The 20,949-nt window shown below is 40.1% G+C and overlaps 1 protein-coding gene across 3 annotated transcripts in view; it reads left to right on the top strand.

Annotated features, from left to right (window-relative positions):
- Nucleotides 1-20,949, top strand: part of LOC126273177 (uncharacterized) — a 154,540-nt gene that overhangs the window by 44,631 nt on the left and 88,960 nt on the right. For all 3 annotated transcript variants that reach the window (XR_007549317.1, XM_049976666.1, XM_049976665.1), the window contains exons 2-5: nt 6,118-6,225; nt 8,911-9,120; nt 13,358-13,591; nt 14,218-14,487. Coding sequence is in view for 2 of the 3 variants with exons in the window: in XM_049976666.1 (XP_049832623.1) it covers nt 6,118-6,225; nt 8,911-9,120; nt 13,358-13,591; nt 14,218-14,487 (822 nt within the window). In the remaining variant the exon portion in view is untranslated. The remainder of the gene's footprint in view (nt 1-6,117; nt 6,226-8,910; nt 9,121-13,357; nt 13,592-14,217; nt 14,488-20,949) is intronic.

Genomic DNA, 20,949 nt, shown 5'->3' with positions numbered 1-20,949 from the left:
CCAGGTGGCAGCTTGCATCACTTGGCATCAAACTGGCCGTGATCTACTCTAATCTAAGGTAGTAAATAATGTCTTCATGTTGTGTTATTACTAACAAAAGTGGCAGATGATCATTTACAAATATCTGCAATAAGTCAAGTTTATTTCTAAAGTTTTGCACTTTTAGATGGATCATGCTAAAATTTGTTTTGCTTCCTGCTTTGTTTGTTGCAATGTTCTGTTATAAGGATATCAATATGAGCTAATTCAGTACTTAAAACTTACATCTTCTGGGTGTACAGCATTCCATGGTATTCTAGTTTGATTTTATCAAGCCCAGCAGGAGTTGGAACTGGTCAGAATTTGAAGTTTCCTTGATTTGCTGGGACAGCTTGACTTATTTCTAACAACATGCAGTATTTTGATACTAAATATTGTTTTCCTCCACCCACTTAAATGCTGACTGTGTCTTGTGTAGCAGATTCTGTTACACTGACAAGAGCTGATATTTCACTCATCAAATCAATTTCTACAATCACTGTTTCAAAGAAGCCAATGAGCTATCCATCAACTATGAAAAGACAATGAACATCATTTTCAGTTTATCAAGTACTGAAACTGAGTGCTTAACTGTTGAGTTACTTGGCGTATACCTTGATTCCAAATTAACTTAGGACAAACAAATAGACCACGAACACAGAAAGCTCTCAGCAGGAGGACATTGAAAGGGTGCAAAAAATGGCAGCTCGTTTTGTATTATCACGTTTTAGGGGAGAGAGTGTGGCAGATATGATACACGAGTTGGGATGGAAGTCATTACAGCATAGACGTTTTTCGTCGCAGCAAGACCTTTTTACGAAATTTCAGTCACCAACTTTCTCTTCTGAATGCAAAAATATTTTGTTGAGCCCAACCTACATAGGTAGGAATGATCATCAAAATAAAATAAGAAAAATCAGAGCTCGAACAGAAAGGTTTAGGTGTTCGTTTTTCCCGCTCACTGTTTGGGAGTGGAATAGTAGAGAGATAGTATGATTGTGGTTCGATGAACCCTCTGCCAAGCACTTAAATGTGAATTGCAGAGTAGTCATGTAGATGTAGATGGTCAGAATTTGAAGTTTCCCTGTTTTGCTGGAAGAGCTTGATCTATTTATAACAAGATGCAGCATTTTCAAACTAAGTATAGTTTTCCCTAACCCAAACGCTGACTTGTATAGCAGCTTCTGGTACACTGACAAGAGCTGACATGTTGCTAATCAATGCCATGCCTACAAACAGTACTTCAAAGCCAATGAGCTAATGGTCAACTATGAAAAGAACAGTGAACACCATTTTCAGTTTATCAAGCAGTGAAACTGAGTGCTCAGCTGTTAAGCAATTTGGTATATACCTTGATACCAAATTAACTTGGGACAAACACACAGACCACATATGCACAGAGCTCTCACATGTTACCTTTTTATTGACTAAATGACAGACATGTGTAACAACAAGTCTGTTACGTAACATCTACTATGCCTTCTTTCACTGCCATCTGCAATATGGTATCCTTTTATGGTATAATTCTGCAGTGGCCAAAACAATGTTTATGTGGCAAAAAAAGGCTATTAGGTCTATTTTTGGAGTTACAAACTCTAAAACCTCCTGCAGACCACTTTTTAAAGACTTCAAACTATTGGCAGTCCCATCACTTTTTATGTACTGTTGCCTACCAAAGCTTAAAGAAAACTTAAACAACTACATCTTAAGGGAAGCTGTACACCAATATGAAACTAGGAAAATGAAATGGATGAATATGCCCACTGTTATATTAAGGAAAAGACAGTCTAATTACAAATGCTTGGGCATAAAATTATTTAATACTTTAAGGTGCATTATGTCTCACTTGATTATTTTAAAATAAAAACTGAAACAAAAGGTTTTCTACATATTTCAGAATTTCAAAACTGTTCTATGGATGACCTAAGATACTATACCTTAGTATATCAGTAGTTCATTTGATATTTCAGTATATTATTTTTTATGTACTGTAAAATTAAGAAATTGTTCTCTATTTTAAGTGCCATGTATTATTATTAGTATGTGTGTTTTAACTGTGTCAACAAAATGTATTTGTACAATATATGCAAACTCCCTGTGATGAGACAGATGCATAAAAATGCTCAAAGACAGATCCAAATAAATAAATGCATTAATAAACAACTACTGTTTTACATTTTTGAATTGTCTGCATACTGAATCATATGTTGTTGTTGTTGTTGTTGTTGTTGTCGTCGTCTTCAGTCCAGAGACTGGTTTGATGCAGCTTTCCATGCTCCTGTATCCTGTGCAAGCTGCTTCATTTCCAAGTAAATAATGCACCCTGCATCCTTCTGAATCTGCTCAGTGTGTTCATCTCTTCATCTCCCTCTATGATTTTTATCCTCCACGCTGCTGTCCAATACTAAATTTGTGATCCCTTGATGCCCCGGAACATATCCTACAAACCGATCCCTCCTCCTAGACAAGTTATGCCACAAACTCCTCTTCTCCCCTGTTCTATTCAGTGCTTCCTCATTAGTTACGTAATCTACCCATCTCATCTTAAACATTCTTCTGTAGCACCACATTTCGAAAGGTTCTATTCTCTTCTTGTTTAAACTATTTATCATTCACATTTCACATCCATACATGATTACACTTCATACAAATACTTTGAGAAAAGGCTTCCTGACACTTAAATCTGTACTTGTTAACAAATTTTTCTTCTTCAGAAATGCTTTTCTTGCCATTGCCAGTTTACATTTTACATCCTCCCTACTTTAACCATCATCAGTTATTTTGCTCCCCAAATAGCAAAACTCATCTGCTACTTTAAGTATCTCAATTTCTAATCTAATTTACTCAGCATCACCTGATTCAGTTAGACTACATTCCATTATCGTCATTTTGCTTTCGTTGATGTTCATCTTTTATCCTCCTTTCAAGACAGTGTCCATTACAATCAACTGCTCTTCCAGGTCCTTTGTTGCCTCTGACAGAATTACAATGTCATCGGCAAACCTCAGAGTTTTTATTTCTTCTCCAAGGATTTTAATTCCTATTCCAAATTTGGATTTCATTTCCTTTACTGCTTGCTCAATGTATAGATGGATTAACATCGGGGATAGGCTACAAACCTGTCTCACTCCCTTCCCAACCACTGCTTACCTTTCATGCCCCTCGACTCTTATAACTGCCATCTGCTTTCTGTACAAATTGTAAATAGCCTTTCACCGAGCGAGGTGGCGCAGTGGTTAGACACTGGACTCGCATTCGGGAGGACGACGGTTCAATCCCACGTCCGGCCATCCTGATTTAGGTTTTCCGTGATTTTCCTAAATCACTCCAGGCAAATGCCGGGATGGTTCCTCTGAAAGGGCACGGCCGACTTCCTTCCCCATCCTTCCCTAATCCGATGAGACCGATGACCACGCTGTCTGGTCTCTTTCCCCAAACCAACCAACCAACCAAATAGCCTTTCGATTGCTGTGTTTGACCCTGCCACCTTCAGAATTTGGAAGAGAGTATTCCAGTCAACATTGTCAAAAGCTTTCTCCAAGTCTAAAAATGCTAGGAACATAGGTTTGCCTTCCTTAATCTATCCTTTTCCTTAATTTATCTTCTAAGATAAGTCTTAGGGTCAGTATTGCCTCACATGTTCCAACATTTCTACGGAAACCAAACTGATCTTCCCCAAGGTTGGTTTTTACCAGTTTTTCCATTCTTCTGTAAATAATTCGTGTCAGTATTTTGCAGCCATGGCTTATTAAACTGATGGTTCTGTAATTTTCACACCTATCAACACCTGCTTTCTTTGGGGTTGGAATTATTATATTCTTCTTGAGGGTATTTTGCCTGTCTCACACATCTTGGTAGAGTTTTGTTAGAGCTGGCTTTCCCAACACTATCAGTAGTTCTAATGGAATGTTATCTACTCCCGGGACCTTGTTTCGACTAAGGTCTTTCAGTGCTCTGTCAAATTCTTCATGCAGTATCATATCTCCCATTTCATCTTCATCTACAGCCTCTTCCATTTCCATAATATTGTCCTCAAGTTCATTGCCCTTGTGTAAACCCTCTATATACTCCTTCTACCTTTCTGCTTTTCCTTCTTTGCTTGGAACAGGATTTCTTTCTGAGCTCTTGCTGTTCATACAAGTGGTTCTTTTTCTCCAAAGGTCTCTTTAATTTTCCTGTTGGCAGCAGCTGTCTTACCCCTACTGATATATGCCTCTACAACCGTACATTTGTCCTCTAGCCATCCCTGCTTAGCCATGTTGCACTTCTTGTCGATCTCATTTTTGAAACATTTGCATTCCTTTCTGCCTGCTTCATTTACTGCATTTTTATATATTCTTCTTTGATCAATTAAATTCAATATCTCTTCTGTTACCCAAGGATTTTTACCAGCCCTCATCTTTTTTACCTTCTTGATCCTCCGAACTTTCACTATTTTATCACTCAAATCTATCCATTCTTCTTCTACTGTATTTCTTTCCCTCATTCCTGTCAATCGTTCCTGAATGCTCTCCCTGAAACTCTCTACAACCTTTGGTTCTTTCAGTTTATCCAGGTCCCATCTCCTTAAATTCCCACCCTTTTTGCATTTTCTTCAGTTTTAATCTAGAGTTCATAACCAATAGAGTGTGGTCAGAACCCACAGCTGGTTCTTAAAGCTCTGTCATACCATTATATAATCTAACTGAAAGCTTCCAGTGTCTCCAGGCCTCTTCCACGTATACAACCTCCTTTCATGATTCTTCAACCAAGTGTTAGATATGATTAAGTTATGCTCTGTGCAAAATTCTACCAGGCAGCTTCCTCTTTCATTCCTTACCCCCATTCCATACTCACCTACTACTTTTCCTTCCCTTCCTTTTCCTAATATCAAATTCCAGTCCCCAACGACTATTAAATTTTCATCTCCCTTCAATATCTGAATAATTTCTTTTATCTCATCATACATTTCTTCAATCTCTTCATCGTCTGGAGAGCTAGTTGGCATATAAACTTGTACTACTGTGGTAAGTGTGGACTTCATGTCTATCTTGGGTACAATAATGCATTCACTATGCTGTTCATAGTAGCTTACCCACTCTCCCGTTCTTTTTTTAATTCATTATTAAACCTACTCCTTCATTACCCCTATTTGATTTTTTATTTATAACCCTGTATTCACCTGACCTGGAGTCTTTTTCCTCCTGCCACTGCACTTCATTAATTCCCACTATATCTAACTTTAACCTATCCCTCTCCCTTTTTAAATTTTCTCACCAACTTGTCCAGTTAAGGGACCTGACATTCCACACTCCGATCCATAGACTGTCAGTTTTGTTTCTCCTGATAATGACGTCCTCTTGAGTAGTCCCTGCCCAGAGATCCGAATGGGGGACTATTTTACCTCTGGAATATTTTATGCAAGAGGATGCCATCATCATTTAACCATACAGTAGAGCTGTAGTTTCCTCTTGCTTTCAGCCGTTCACAGTACCCGCACAGCAAGGCCATTTTGGTTAATGTTACAAGACCAGATCAGTCAATCATCCAGACTGTTGCCCCTGCAACTACTGAAAAGGCTGCTGCCCCTCTTCAGGAACCACACATTTTTCTGGCCTCTCAACAGATAACCCTCTGTTGTGGTTGCACCTATGGGAAAGTTATCTGTATCACTGAGGCACGCAAGCCCCCCACTACCGGCAAGGTCCATGGTTCATAGGGGGGGAACTGAATTATATATATTGTTAGAATTTGAATTTTCTCTACATAACATAAGTGTAGGTATTAGGATATACAAAAATACAGTATGACACAGGAGTAATAAAAAATTCATACTACTCACATAATGAGTGAGTGATTAACCATTCCTATAAAGTTTGCTTTAAAATGTGCACAGAGAGGTCATGTGTAAGTAGAGAAATCTTGTTAAGTAATTTGAACCCTTTAATATCCTAGTTATTAAGTGACTTTTATCTTTTATTGTATGGCATAGAAATACATCTGTTGCTTTCTGTTTTACAATATTTCTTCTGAATTTTAATTTTGGCTACTTCTTCTTTCTATAAATTAAAATGTATCTGTATAAGGATCTGCACACTACTGTGGTTATGTTAATTTCAGATAACCACGCTTGTCGTGCTGGCATTAATACCATGGCCTGGCCCTACTGTGTTTAAGATATCATGTCCACGCGATCACGCATCTGTTGTGCGGAAGGTTGTTCAAAAGGTAAGTAAAGGTTCTTTCGCCAGCTTACTACTTTCAGTGACAATGCATTTAATATTTATTTAAAACAAGAGACCAAAAGTGAATAATCAAACTTTGCATGAGTTTAATAACTAAATATAATAAAAAAACTGTGGGATCTGACACAAACTGTTGAAGCTGAAAGCTGACGTTCATGCTTTTGGAATTTTCCACAAGTGTTTTCATGTATTATCTTTGTTTTGTTTTGTTTCTTTGTTTGGGATAAACTTCAACACATTCACTCATTCCTCTTTCTAATGTTACACATACACAAATGGATAAACTGAATTTGTATATAAAATAAAAATAAGTAAATTACCATAAGCGTATTTCCTGAGAAAGTTCAGTACACATCAGTGACATATAAGGCAAATACTCCCCTATTATAAAATAATTTTATATCTATATCAGCCGGCCGGGGTGGCTGAGCAGTTTGAGGCACTACAGTCTGGACTCGCACGACCGCTACAGTTGCAGGTTTGAATCCTGCCTCGGGCATGGATGTGTGTGATGTCCTTAGGTTAGTTAGGTTTAAGTAGTTCTAAGTTCTAGGGGACAGATGACCTCAGAAGTTAAGTCACATAGTGCTCAGAGCCATTTGAACCATTTTATCTTTATCAAATCAAAAATAATAAAGAAAATAGCTTACAACTGAATGTTGGCTCATGTTTCCAAGCATAATTTTTACCAGCCCTTCAATTTAGGTTACAAAAGTAATTCTGTAGATAGAAAGATGCAAGTGAAGTACCAAATAAAGTCTTGCTAGGCTTAAAAAAGAAAAGTATATGATTTCTCTAACTATGTCAAAGTCTTTGAGATTTGTACATAACATTCTGAGTAGGAATCTAAAATGTTTAGCTTTAATGACACCCCTATTGGGCTGATAGTGTTATAAGTTCAAAAAAGAAGCAAAGGGTCATATTAGCAAATTGCATCACTAATCTCAGAATGCAGTCCCCCAAGATTCAGTTGGATATCCTATGACTTGCATTAGACATTCATTTGCAGCAAGTTAAAGTATAAAATTAAGAAAATAACATTAAACCTTTGAATTAAATTCTCATAAACATAGTGACATTATTGATAATACTCAGCATAAAATACACTCCTGGAAATGGAAAAAAGAACACATTGACACCGGTGTGTCGGACCCACCATACTTGCTCCGGACACTGCGAGAGGGCTGTACAAGCAATGATCACACGCACGGCACAGCGGACACACCAGGAACCGCGGTGTTGGCCGTCGAATGGCGCTAGCTGCGCAGCATTTGTGCACTGCCGCTGTCAGTGTCAGCCAGTTTGCCGTGGCGTACGGAGCTCCATCACAGTCTTTAACACTGGTAGCATGCCGCGACAGCGTGGACGTAAACCGTATGTGCAGTTGACGGACTTTGAGCGAGGGCATATAGTGGGCATGCGGGAGGCCGGGTGGACGTACCGCCGAATTGCTCAACACGTGCGGCATGAGGTCTCCACAGTACATCAATGTTGTCGCTAGTGGTCGGCGGAAGGTGCGCGTGCCCGTCGACCTGGGACCGGACCGCAGCAACGCACGGATGCACGCCAAGACCGTAGGATCCTACGCAGTGCCGTAGGGGACCGCACCGCCACTTCCCAGCAAATTAGGGACACTGTTGCTCCTGGGGTATCGGCGAGGACCATTCGCAACCGTCTCCATGAAGCTGGGCTACGGTCCCGCACACCGTTAGGCCGTCTTCCGCTCACACTCCAACATCGTGCAGCCCGCCTCCAGTGGTGTCGTGACAGGCGTGAATGGAGGGACGAATGGAGACATGTCGTCTTCAGCGATGAGAGTCGCTTCTGCCTTGGTGCCAATGATGGTCGTATGCGTGTTTGGCGCCGTGCGGGTGAGCGCCACAATCAGGACTGCATACGACCGAGGCACACAGGGCCAATACCCGGCATCATGGTGTGGGGAACGATCTCCTACACTGGCCATACACCTCTGGTGATCATCGAGGGGACACTGAATAGTGCACGGTACATCCAAACCGTCATCGAACCCATTGTTCTACCATTCCTAGACCGGCAAGGAAACTTGCTGTTCCAACAGGACAATGCACGTCCGCATGTATCCCGTGCCATCCAACGTGCTCTAGAAGGTGTAAGTCAACTACCCTGGCCAGCAAGATCTCCGGATCTGTCCCCCATGGAGCATGTTTGGGACTGGATGAAGCATCGTCTCATGCGGTCTGCACGTCCAGCACGAACGCTGGTCCAACTGAGGTGCCAGGTGGAAATGGCATGGCAAGCCGTTCCACAGGACTACATCCAGCATCTCTACGATCGTCTCCATGGGAGAATAGCAGCCTGCATTGCTGCGAAAGGTGGATATACACTGTACTAGTGCCGACATTGTGCATGCTCTGTTGCCTGTGTCTATGTGCCTGTGGTTCTGTCAGTGTGATCATGTGATGTATCTGACCCCAGGAATGTGTCAATAAAGTTTCCCCTTCTTGGGACAATGAATTCACGGTGTTCTTATTTCAATTTCCAGGAGTGTATACAACCACTTTACTTTATTTCATTATTTTTATCAATATTTATCTCGATTTGATTCTTCCCTCATACCTGCATGCTGGGTTTTACAGAAGGTGATTTATAAAACAATGTGTCACAGTCCGCACTTGTTTTTTATTTACAGAAATGGATACCAGTGTTGGAGAAGTATCAAGTCTCAATCCCTCTCGAGTGTCCCTTTCATCCTGTGAGAGACATATATTGGCCTCAACAGTCTGCCAAACAGCAACATCGGTCTTCTCAGTGGACATGTGGAATATGTGGGAAATCATTTTATGAAGAACGTTTTCTAGACAAGCATTTTGACAATAGGCACAAAAACCAAATTAATATGGTAAAATTTCCATTGAAGCCTTAATATATGTAATACTTCATACTAATGTGACTAGTATCTAAGAACTAAGTGGGTGGGAACCGCCATTACAAGATGTCCTTGGTTCTCACCACTCACATGGCCATAATTTACATTAATTTCTTCAGTCTCAGCGTTTCTTTTCAGTAACTATTCCTTTCTGTGTGTTTCCTTTTAGTTTCCTACATCTTATATTTTCTGACATGTCTGTTTTTCCCTGCCCCCCCCCCCCCACCCCCCACCTCACCTGTCTATCACATGTAATATACTTCACCTTTCCCTCTTACTGACTTTTGCATAATATTTTGCCAGTAATCTGTCTTCTTTGTTACCATATCTTGCACCTTGAAGCACTCAGGTTTTCAAATCTTGCCTGGCACAGTCCACAACAATTTGTCTCTCCTTCTCATCCTGCCTGGTACGTCTCACCTGACCCAGGGCTCTGGGTGACTTCTCCATAACTCCTCCCATTTCCTAAACCTCACTGTCCTTTTCCTTCACACTTCTTCCTTATTCTTCAACTGTACTGCCAAAAGAAGGAACCACTGGCTTCAAAAGCTTGCAGGTCTCCTTAACATATTTATGTGTTTTCTCCTGCTGTCACTTGGTGAGTAGACTTTTTTTTGTCTATCCAATTACATTATATTTTCAAAAATTGATTATTTTTAGTGAAATATGTGGTTTATACCATACATTAGACAATATAATGACTTAGTATGAGGTTTATGGACTATGAGAAAGGTTTGACACTTTAGAGTAAAATCTGTTGTTGTATTACTCTAGAACCAAGGAATAGAATCTATCTGCATCAATTTGTTGAAGAATATATACAACAAGACAACAGCTTTCATTAAATTATACCAAAAGAGAGCAACTTTCAAAATTGTAAAAGGAGTTAAGCAAGGTGACTCCAGTTTACCAAAAGTATTTGCAGCAATAGATTTTGAGTCAGTTAGGCTAAGATGAAGGAAGAATACAAATAAATTAATGGAGAATCTAGTATAATAAAGGCCTGATGATTAATTACAGTAAAATGAAAATAATGTACAGTTGCTCTGCAAATAGCAAGAAGTAAATATCAATGTAGAAGCACATGACAAGATTGTGTACTAAAGACAACTTAAAGAAACAAGCAGACTCATCCTACAATTTTTCCCCTGTGTGTAGAACCCATACAAAATAGAAGTTATTGAGCATATACAAAGAAGGACAGCAAAAATGGACACAGGTTTGTTTGACCCATGGAAGAGTACCATGGGGATGTTGAAAAACTAAACCAGCAGACACCTGAAGATAGGTGCAACTATCCTGTGAAAGCCCACTTACAAAGTTTGAAGGAAGACAGATGGAAACTATCCTGTGAAAGTCCTCTTGTAAAGTTTCAAGAACCAACCTTAAGTGATAATTTAAGGAATATATTAAAATCCAAACAATGGAAAATCAAAATTTGAAAAGCTACATGAATTGGATAGATTGCTATTCACCAGATGAAGGAGGCAGTGAGCAGCATGAAGGAGGCAGTGAGCAGCACACAGGAACATTTTAAAAGTGACAGCTGGACCAACCTTTTGCTAAGCATGCTGCGCAGTGTGGCCTGATGGACTTAAATGACTGCTTTTCATACCATGCCATTTAGATTCTTCATAGCAACACCAGCTTTCCCAAACTGCATATCCTGCAACATTTTCTTTGTTCCCCTAATCCCCCTGGCTTCTACCTTCACTAGTCCCTGTACCGCACCTGCCTCTATCCCTTTCCCTGCTTTCATTCCAGTCTCATATATGCCTTCTTTCCTCCCATCCCTTCAGCGTGGTTATTTTCCTCCCCCCCCCCCCCCCCCCCCCTTCCACCTCCCCAACACAACTCTCCCAATACTGCATCTAGCAGCATATCATCCTGTCCCCACCACATCTCTTCACATTCCTACAAGCAACACTACATCATCTCCCATCCCTAACCAGCTATCCCTTCCCTTCCCCACCCCACATCTCTTCTGGACCCCCACTACTCACCTCACCTGTGTTCGCTACTCATTGCTGTGACATCACATTGCTCTTAAAGGACAGCAGCAGCCATTCTGTGTGTGTGTGTGTGTGTGTGTGTGTGTGTGTGTGTGTGTGTGTGTGTGTGTGTGTGTGTGTGTATCCCTGAAGGAAGGTTAAACTAGTTACTTCTCACATAGAGGTGTTTAAGTAACCAGTCTTCCGATGCCCTGTATGTGATTGGAACAGGAAGAAGCTCCAATAACTTGTACAATTGACAATACCTTCTGCCATGCACTACACAGTGGTTGCAGAATTTTGATGTACATGTAGGTGGACACTTAGAGAAATTCATTCGAGGGTAATTATGACCTGGACTTCATATGTGAAAAGGAATGCTGTATTTGGAAATAAATTTCCAGTGTGCAGTAAGTGGAATGTCTATACCATGTATACAGCCAGTATTTACTTACGTACTTGGAACATAGACATTCAAGTAACAAACAGTTCAAAAACTGAGGGTTACTTTATGAGTGATGGAAAGATGTATGGTGGGGAATAATAAGAAACATAAGAAAGACAAACAAACGGATTAGAGAAGAGATCAGAGTTGAGAACATGATAGTGAGTATTACTAAACTGGACTGGAGGTGGGCTGGGCATATAGCAAGTTGAATTGATGAGAAATGTACAAAGCTGATTCTGTGTTAGATTCCCTGTGTTAAGAAAGGACCTGGGGGATGATCTAATGGAAGATGGATTGACAACATAAAGAAACTAGCAGGCCAAACATGGATGCAAAAATCTAAAGATAGTAATGCATGTACAAGTCTGAAAGAGGCCTATATCCAGCAGTGGATGGAGGACAATGACGATCTTCATGCTAGCTAATCATGAATGAGTACGTCATTTTCCAATTGATGAATCAATGTGTTCTAAGGTCACTCATCAGTCAGTATGTGATGCACACAATTCACTTCAGTGGGGACCAAATGATGATGCACTATTTTCAGCTCCAGTTTCCTTCTGCTTTCTCTTTGCCTACGTTTTTGACAACAGAGTCAGCTAAAAGTGCCTTCTATGTGAATAACTGGCATCAAAGGATTATAGTAAAGCAAGTTCCATATTGCTTCCTACTCTTCCAACAGCATCTGCACAGTTTTCCCATTGTTTTGTGTGAGAGGACGTTGACAATTAACGCCTCTGAATTTTTTTATTTGAAAACTCTTAAAGCTTTAAAAAAACGTTACTGACATTCTACATCCTTATTCTTGGAGTTTACATATTTGCAGCCCTCTGCTGCTAGATGGCACAAATTTTAGTGTGTAACATGGAAGTGTGTAACATGGAAGTGTGTAACATGGAAGTGTGTAACATAACTATGCTGGTGCGTGAGAGAGAGCATGATGTAATCAAGTTTAAAATTCAGAAAGTTCTTCGACACGAGCTTCCTCTCCTTCAACTTGACAATACCAGATCACACACAGGTGCTACGATATCTGCAACAATCTCACACACTGGGTTCACTGTCATCAATCATCCTTATACATTCCCGACTTGGCCCAATCTGATTTTCATCTGTTTCCAAAACTTAAAGGACACATTTAAGGATTTAACTTTAATAGTGATGAAGCAGAGGTGAGGTTGTGGCTCTGTCAATGAAGTCAAACATTCTACAATAGCAGTATCAACAGACTGGTGTCTGGAGAAATTGGTGTTTGTCAACAAGGTCACTATATTGAGAAATAAATATGAACACATGAAAAATAAATATGTAAAATTATAATAATATTTGTTTTATTCTAAAAACTTCAAAGTATTCAAGTAAAAACTTCTGAGGTATTATTTTTCAGCACCCTCTCATACCTTATATGTCCACCATACTATGTCACAACATATGAGAGACTTTGCAAAGAAATGTTACTGGCACCAAATAAATTAGATGGTCAGGATAGATAACCTCTAAAGTATGAAATTTATATGTACCATTGATTTGACTTACTTGTTGACACAGATGTCAAAGAACCTAATTGATTGTCAATCAGTTATTGGTCAATTTGTTTTAGTGGATTTGCATTTTGGAAGCTGATTTACTTTCAGTTAAGTTTGGTGGAAAATCTGTCCTTTTAATTAAGCTTTTTTTCATTTCTGGAAATTGTACCAGCTTTTTCGTGGTGAAATTTTAAATTTTTTTAAAGAATGTTTTATGTGTAATCTAATGCAAATATTCCAAACAGGCTGAAGATGCAGTATGCCTAGCTGATTATTGTGACATCATGCGATGTGAGGTACTAATGACACAAGAAGTTGGAAGTGGTGAATCAGGAGAATCCAGTCAGGGAAACACTGACATTGAAGTGTGGAGTGAGTCAACAGCTTATCGCACTGCACTGTCACCGTCGGGACCTCGAGACCTTGCTCGTGTGCTGTTTAGGAGAGGACCGTATACTGAACATGACAGACAGCCACAGGCAAGGACATTTGTAAAATTCTATTTGTCTTCCACTTTTTTTAGCCCATGCTACACAAATAGCAACCAAAATAGGAAAAGCTCTTCATGCCGACATTACCAGTGTTGCTTGATTTTGAGAAAACATATTTTATTCTGTTTTGTATATGCACTATTGTTAAAATTTCTGTGACAGGCTAAAAATGGAGCTGAACCCAGAACCCCTGCCTTACCAGTTAAGTTAGTCATGCTTGCCTTGTGGCCAACTTAAAGTTTCCACTAGTCCGTTGTTTCTCTATTTACTTTCAACGGTACACAAAGGCTGTCTTGATGTGCCACTAGTCCCTTAAGGGAGATAAGATAATGTAATTGAGAGCACTCTGCCTGCTAAAGACAGGGGTTTCCAGATTAAGTTGTAATTTGGGGGAAAAATGTTTTGATTGATTCAGGAATTCTTATTATCAGAAGTAGAATTTTAATTGGACAAAAGCAGATAAATGTCTTTTTTCAATTTAGAGTCACAAATGTGCTAAACATGGCCATGTCAAAAGCTTTCTGGCAGAAAAGTAAATATTTGAATGTCATTAACAAAATTAATTACACATAGTTTTCGCAAAAAATTATTTTAAGAAAACTACTTCATTTCAGGAAGCACAAGGGTCCACACCAAGTACACAACCCAGTGAGAATCACTGCCCTCGCACTTCGCAACCACCAACATCAGAACAGCATCAGCAGCCTCAAGCGACTTCTGACACTGACACAAATACTTCTGCACCGGATACCTGTGATAGCGGAAACCTTGTTGACTCATCAGTGCCTCCAGGAGATCGTAAGCAACAAAGACTGAGTGAGCTGCAGAGACTCAAAGCCAACTGCAAACCAGAAGAACTTCAAGGCCTTAAACTTCGGTGTGAGGTATTATGATATTCACTTTTTATTTTATCATTACAGCGTTCTTTGCAATCCACCATAATAATTTAGCAATCCATCATAATAATTTATAAATGTGCATCAGTCATAAGTAAAGAAGATGATAACCAGCCCCGTTGTATAATTAATCAGATCAGAATTGGAATGACAACTGTATATGTGAGAGCTAATTTTCCAGTAGATAGATGTACAAGGAAGTGAGGTATCTGAGACCATTGAAAACATTTTAGATGTTCAGAATATAAATATATTTATACATGCACTGGCAAAGGTATCCTCCTATTAATAGTTTATTGTCCATTGACTGGGATACAAGAGGGAGGAGGTTGACTTGCATAGCCATGGTAGGAGCTTGGTTTTTGTTTGCAAACTATGTTTGCACAACTTGCAGGTGAATAGCTATCTGATCAGGATACAGAACTAGGAAATTCAGAGGAAAGTGATTCAAAAGCTGAGTTTTGATTGGCACTGTGCTTTCTTCCTCTTCTTTTTCTTCTTATTCCCTCTGCTGTGTCTGCTTCTGTGGGAGTCAGCACAACATAAACAAGGAAGGAGAGAAGTTGTGATGGCTGGTGGCAGGAATCCAAAATCATCTGTACATAACATGTTAAGATTAACTGAAAAACTTAGTGTGCCTCCTATGTGCAATTACATTTATTAACTATTACCACTTGCAGAATGCAGGCTAAGTATTGTCTTCCTATTGCTCAGTATTGATGCTCTTGAAGACTGTGACCCAATTAGGCTGACCAGTGATGGGTGGTTGGCTAAATTGGCATCAATAGGGGGTGCTGAACTCTGTCTTCCTGGAGGTGAGGTGTTGCCCACTTTTTCCATTGGCACGTGGGTTAGCACCTTCTTTATGCCATATTGCAGTGCTGCACTGGTTGGTGTGCAGTCGGTGCTTTAGACAGGAAGCTGGGTGGCATGAGTAGCCAGGAGCTGCACTTGGGACTAACACTAAGCCCCCAGCTGCACTGCGACATCCGTCCTGCACTCCAAGAGGAACATCAGTGGGAAAACCCCTGGAAAGGCACCCACCCTCTTCCTGAGCCAGTATGAAGAAAAATGGAGAAGGCAGTGATGATGATGATGGTGCCTGGTCCTTGGCATGCATGGGGACGAGTGCTGGGAAGCTGAAAGGCAATTGGTTCTGCAGGTGGCGCTGAAGAGGCATGAAGAATCATTTCTCTCTCCCAGCACCTGCTGCAGTCAGAACTCTGAAAAGAATAGAATCATTAGGCACAAAGCGATACTTGTGGAGAGTGTGGGGGGGGGGGGGGGGGGGGCTGTGTGCTGAGGTGGGTGCAGCAACTGGAGCAGCATATGGTGGTGCCAGCCAGGTAGAGGTTCTGCTGTTGATGAACTGTCGTGGGCCTGGGTGTGATACGTTGTGAGGAAGCGCAGCAGCGCTTGCTGCTGTGTGTGAGAGGCACATATTTATTCATCTGTTGCTTGAACATATGCACAAATTGTTCAGCTTTGCCATTCAAGTGAGGATGAAAAGGAGCACTGGTAATGTGAGTGATACCATTGGCTGTACAAAACTGTTCAAAGCTCTGAACCTTAAACTGTGGCCTGTTCTCTGTAACCATCACTTCAGACAAACCTTCCAAGCAGAAAACAGATGACAAAGCCTGAATGGTACTACACAATGTAGCTGAGTTTATGGGCATCGCAAATGGATATTTGCTAAAAGAGCTCACAACAATAGGCCAATGAGTGTTCCAAAAGGAACCAGAAAATTCTATATGCACTCATTGTCACGGCAACTGAGACTTTGGCTAAGCTGAAAACATTTGCAGAGAGGTTGATAGAGTTTCAGCACAAGTGCGACATGTGATGTCATCTGTTCAATGTAGGCAACAAAATTGAAAATAATAGTATTGTCGATGCTATTGCTTGGACAATAAAATATTTAATTGATGATTCATTTATCATTATATTTTTATTCTGTGCCTGGCCAAGTACAGTGCCGACATAGTAAACTGTTTTGTATGTATAATTTCCATTGTGCTTGATGGAGCAATTGCAATACATCTTTTGGCAACACTTTAGGAATAAGCACATGGCACTGTCCAGAGTCATTTTGCAGTGAAATCATACCATGCTGGATGGAGAGGCTATTCGAAAGAGCAAAATATCAGTGCACAAAAGAATTCTGAATGTCCTTCACTGAATGAGACCAATCAGTGTCGATACAGTGCAACAAAAGCCTCAAGTCAGGATCTGCTTCTGTGGCCTGTGCAATTTTCCTGTCGCGTGGTGGAAAAGTCTGTAAAAGTTAAGTGTCCTGCATATTGAGCTGACAACTAGATGTGGCAGTAGCATCAAATTCAGAATCAGGAGCAACAGCAAGGCAAGAAAGGGCATAAGCATTTTGCATGCTTCAGTGTGGGCCAGTACAATATTTCATACTGATACTGTGACAGTGACAGGGGCCAACATTGCAGCTTCTGAGCTGTGTGCTGCAGAACAGGTTTGGACGGATGAAACAAAGACTGAAGTGGCTTATGGTCCGTCACCAGGTAAAACTTCTGACCAAACAGATAATGGTGAAACTCTGTCATTCTGTAGATAATAGTGAGCATTTCCTTCTCGATTTGAGAACAGCTACATTGAGTCTTGGTCAATAACTTGAAGCAAAAGCAATTGACCTGTCCTGTGAGCCAATCTGTGTGAGAGCACAACTCTAATTCTGTATGAAGAATTTTCCACTGTCAAAACCACAGGATTAGTGGGATTGAAATGAAGAAGTCACCTGTCACTAAACAAGGCATTTTTAAGTTTTTGGTTTGCATCTTGGCACTCTGTGGTCCAAACAAAGGGACATTCTTCCTGTGCAAAGGATGCAATGGAGCCATAATCTGGGCTGCATTGGGTATAAACTGAATGTAGTATGTCAACTTCTTGAGAACTGACTGTAGTTCTGTCACATTCCATGGGGCAGGGAGTACTGTTTGGCCAGCAAATGTGAGTGAAGGGGATGAAAACCCTGGTTATTAAGAACAGAGCCTAAGTACCATATTTCAGTCTGAAAAAAGGTAGATATGTCCAGGCAACACTTCAGCAAGTACTTGAAAAAGCATATGAAGGTTACTGATATATTCCTCCAGTGTATGGTCTGACATCACAATGTTGTCCAAGTAATTTGAACAGAATGGAACTTTTGCAGTAAGATGTTGTAAGTAGCATTGAAATGTGGCAGCCACGGAAGTGCTGCCAATGGGAAAGTGCAAAAATTTGAACAACCCTAAATGTGTGTTGATTGCAGACACTTTTTGAGACTCTTCATCTAGTGGAATTTGAAAATATGCAAAACAAGTCAGTTTTTGAAAGATAGCTGCCTGTACCAAGCCTGTCCATTAATTCCTCAAGGTGAGGCAACAGATAAGTATCAATTATTGTTTGTGGGTTCACAGTAGTTTTAAAGTCAGTACAAAGACTAAGTCCTCTAGAAGGCTTTGGTAAGGTTCTTTTTTATTTATTTATTTACAATACTAAGTGAGAATCCTGTTCACTAACTATTTTTTAAGTTCAATTGCAACTTTGTATCAACGTATCCAAGTGACAGGACACACCCAAAAAAACTAAGGTTGCGCATTGTCCTTCTTTGTAACATGCGTCACAAAATTATTTGCTCTACCAAGTCCTTCAGAAAATAAATCAGGAAATTCCTTAATCAAATGAATAACACTGTCTTTAAAGTGGAAAGTAGAAATATAAAGTACATTCTTCTGTATACGATGACCAAATAAATGAAATGAATCCAACCCAAAAATATTTTCAGTCTCGTGAATACAAAATTGTAAATGTCACTGTTCTGGTGTGAGACTGGAATGTGGCAGGCAAATTACATGTACCAAGCACTGAAATGTCCTGACCGTTATACCAGTAAGCTGCATGCAAGATTTTGTCAACTGTGCCAAACCCAGCTGTTTGTAGGTGGCACAATTAAGAAATGTAATGGAAGTGCCAGTGTTCATCTGAAGTCGCAAACAGTGTCTGGATGTGAGTAAGGTCACAAACAGTTTGTCTGCCTGATGTTACAAACTACTTGGGTTGGGTGAAGGCACATCCTGAATTTGTTTGTTACCAATACTGGTAGACAGTCTAGAGAAAACTTCATTCACTGAGTGAGAAGGTGCTCCACACTTACAAGAGCAAACATGGGTGGAGTTATCTTTCTGTTGCAGGCACACAGACTATATATGACCTGTCTTTCCACAAGTAAAGTAAGACAGATTCTGCAAAGGGCAATGTTGTATCTTATGTGTGGAAAAGCAGCAGGGACATGATTTCACAGCAGACACATGCATTGACACTTATTTACTCTGGCCACCTCATGGTGGCCTATTTGCATGTGGCAGTTAGTTGCGAGGCAATACCTATTTGTCACTTTGTGTTGCATTGAAAATAGGAGCTAGATCAAAAGTTCTCCACAGAACTATCACGAGTCCTGATGTTCAGCAGTTTGTAACACTCATTTCAAAGTAGGATCAGAATTTGTTCACAAATCCTGCTGTCTGGCTTATTGTTTGTAAATGCATCACAAATCATTGCATCACTATAGTACTGTCCACAGCTACATTGAAAATGGCACTGTCAGGTCAAACCCTGGATGATGGTATGTCTGTTCTGGCTGTTTCTGCAATTGAAAGAACTTATAATGAGCTGCAGCAGCCTGTACTTGATCCTTGTAATACTCAGTCATGGCGGAAACTAAATCTTCAAAAATTAGCAACTCCAGCATACTAGTCGGGAATAATTTGTGAGTGAGGTGGTAAACTCCTGTGCCCACCATTGACAAGGAATTAGGAAGTTTCATAGTACCTTGCACTTGACGTGTAGCCAGGATTACCACAGGTTCTGGAAATCAGGGACTTCAGGGAATATCAGGGAAGTTCAAACACATCAGCGAAATCTGGGAATATTAAGGAAATTTGAAAAAAAAAAAAAAAAAAAAAACACTGGAGAAATGTTGTTTTTGTCTCAATAGATGAAATGGTTTGTTTACTGAGGTGTCACGCATTGTCACTGGCTGAGTGCAGCTGAGTATGTACGGTGCTTCCCTACTCCCTCATTACTACTGCTTCTCTCCTTCCTACCACTCCCCTCAAATTGCAGTCGTTGCTGCCACCACTTCTTGCCACTAGCCTAACAGCTGCTGATGAGAGGCATGGAGGCATGAGGAATGGTTTGTTTGGATCTGTTTCTCAGAGACTGTAGATACAGCTGCTGGAGACAGCAGCCATTTGTATATGAGTTGTGTTTGAGTGATTGTGTGTGTGCCATCATTTCTGACAAAAGCAATGGCTGAAACTTTAATTGTGAGAGTGGGATTGTCGTTTCTACATAGCTGTCTGCAATTCAGCAATCATCTTTATGGTGAGTTGCTATCCATCCTCATAATTATTAATTCTCAGAATATTTGAACAAGTTATCTGTTGCATGGATTGATCACCATGGCCTCATTTCATCGACATGGTATCCATGGCTCGTGAATAGCTGGCCACACAGTGAACTTGCATGCCGGGCCAAAACTGCAGGCCTTTTTTGTGGATATCTGTAATGGATCAGGCCTGCTGATCTTAAACCACTTAGCTCCCACTAATGTGCAGGCACTGCCCATCAGATCTAGACTCATCACTTTGCCTGCAGGTCAGGTCTGTTTGTGTGTGGCGTATTGCAGCAGATTTTCATAGTTTATCCATTGACCCGGGACTGCGATGCTCCTCAGCAGGCCAGAAGCCATGGGTGATGGATTTTAGGAATTGTACTGTTTCACCAGAAGTACGTTGTACAGTGTGGCATTTTATAGACATTTTATTTGTTCTAGTACATTTTGGCATTTAAATAGTAGTTTATATGTTAGAAAGTATGGAAGATAAGAAGAAGAAAATTGTGTCAGTCACTGGCAGTTTGTGTGCTGTGTACTCATGTATTTCTTGAAAGAAAAATCACAAAACACCTGTAAAATAATAGATGTAACACAGTAGGTAATAACCAAAAATAACAGACATAGTAGAACCAACATTTTATTGGCAGTCACCTACAGTGTTGGTTTACACAATTCTTCTTCACTTTATACACTTCTTTCAAGGAGCCTACTTTTTTCTGAGGTTATTTCTGAAATCAGTGAAGATATTTTTAATCTGTTTTGTGACTCCAAGGAAATGCATATTTTTGTCATCAAATGCGTTTTGATTTATTGAAATAAAATAACATTAATGGTCTTAATGAAACACATATGCCAATTGGCTTGCTTTCTCCATCTAAAAACAGTTTGTTACAAAAGATGTTGATGTTAGTACTTAAGATTTTTATTCACACCAGGAAATGCCATCTGCTTGCAAGTTTTTTTTTTTTTTTTCTTTTTTCCTCGCTGCAAAGACACATTGTTAACTTACATCTTAACTTACCCTTGAGATCTCAAAATTTGTCAGG

The sequence above is a fragment of the Schistocerca gregaria genome, chromosome 5 (assembly GCF_023897955.1).
Source record: "Schistocerca gregaria isolate iqSchGreg1 chromosome 5, iqSchGreg1.2, whole genome shotgun sequence".
NCBI lineage: Eukaryota > Metazoa > Arthropoda > Insecta > Orthoptera > Acrididae > Schistocerca > Schistocerca gregaria.
The sequence above is the reverse complement of the archived record's forward strand: the minus strand, read 5'-3'. Positions and strand labels throughout refer to the sequence as shown.